General features: G+C 63.1%; 1 protein-coding gene across 1 annotated transcript in view; it reads right to left on the minus strand.

Annotated features, from left to right (window-relative positions):
* The window catches only part of VOLCADRAFT_95133 (uncharacterized protein), a gene marked incomplete at both ends in the record, with an annotated part of 19,582 nt that overhangs the window by 2,666 nt on the left and 15,864 nt on the right, over window positions 1–1,052 (minus strand). The window contains one exon of the mRNA XM_002954349.1: window positions 224–721. Coding sequence (XP_002954395.1) covers window positions 224–721 — 498 coding nt within the window. The remainder of the gene's footprint in view (window positions 1–223; window positions 722–1,052) is intronic.

Below are 1,052 nucleotides of genomic sequence, written 5' to 3' on the forward strand. Positions count from 1 at the left end.
AACTGTAACTTGGCTGCCGAGGCGATGGTTGCGGCCGTGTGGCCGGATGGGGAGAGGCGGCGCCGCAGAGTCCTAATCAGGACACAGGGGGTGCGTGGCCCCCTCTTCGCATTCCACGCAGGCTTCCTAACCACCCTCCCTAACCACCCACCCTCCCTCCCTCCCCGACCCAGTCCCACAAGCCGCCCGTACAGGAGCGAAACACACACGCACACGCACTCACTGGCACACGAAGACTTCGTCCATGGCCCGCACTGACAGCCGGGATCTGGCGACCAGGCGAACCAGCTGCAGCTCCCGAGCCGCTACCCGCTCCGCCACCACCACATCATCATCCCCACCACCCCCACCACCACCATCACCGGGAGTGGCGTCAGGTGGTGGCTGCCCCTGCTGCGGCGAGGGCGGTGGTGGTGATGGTGATAGTAGCTGGGCCAGAGGACTGCTCAGACTGGGTGTTGTGGGGGTACGGGTTCTATACGGGGAGGAGCGGGACGGCAACTGAGCACCTCCTGAGGCCATCGGAACCACAATTGAGTGCGGCAGCGCCCCCTCCGCCTCCCCCTCCCCCTCGCCCTCCTCCTCCTCCTGCTGCTGCTGCACCCTGTCCAGCGGGTGTGGCAGCTGTTGCAGCTGCAGTATGCCCCTCTGAGTGCCCCGGTCGCAAAGCACCTCGCCGCATGGCGCCACCTCGGACAGCCGTACAGCCCGGGAGACCGCCCTGCAGGGGTCGAACGTGTGTACATGTACACATGTATGTATGTCCGGGGGTTGTGTGTTAGTTGGGAAGAAAGAGGAGCGGGGAAATAAATTACAGATACGGCCAAGATGATCTTTCTGATTTGAAGTTACCAGGTAAGGTAATTACCCTGGACCTCCCCCCTCCCCCACCAGACGGGTGACATATTAGAAGGTGGGGGGGTTGAGAGATGAAGGTTCTGGAGATACACATTTGCAGGTGGACAGGTGGGGTGTTTCGGTGGGAATACGCGCTGCCGCTATTGCCATCACGGAGCGCCATTCCCTCCCCTTTCCCCCCCCCGCGCCCCCGC

The sequence above is a fragment of the Volvox carteri genome, assembly GCF_000143455.1.
Source record: "Volvox carteri f. nagariensis unplaced genomic scaffold VOLCAscaffold_42, whole genome shotgun sequence".
Classification (NCBI taxonomy): Eukaryota; Viridiplantae; Chlorophyta; class Chlorophyceae; order Chlamydomonadales; family Volvocaceae; genus Volvox; species Volvox carteri.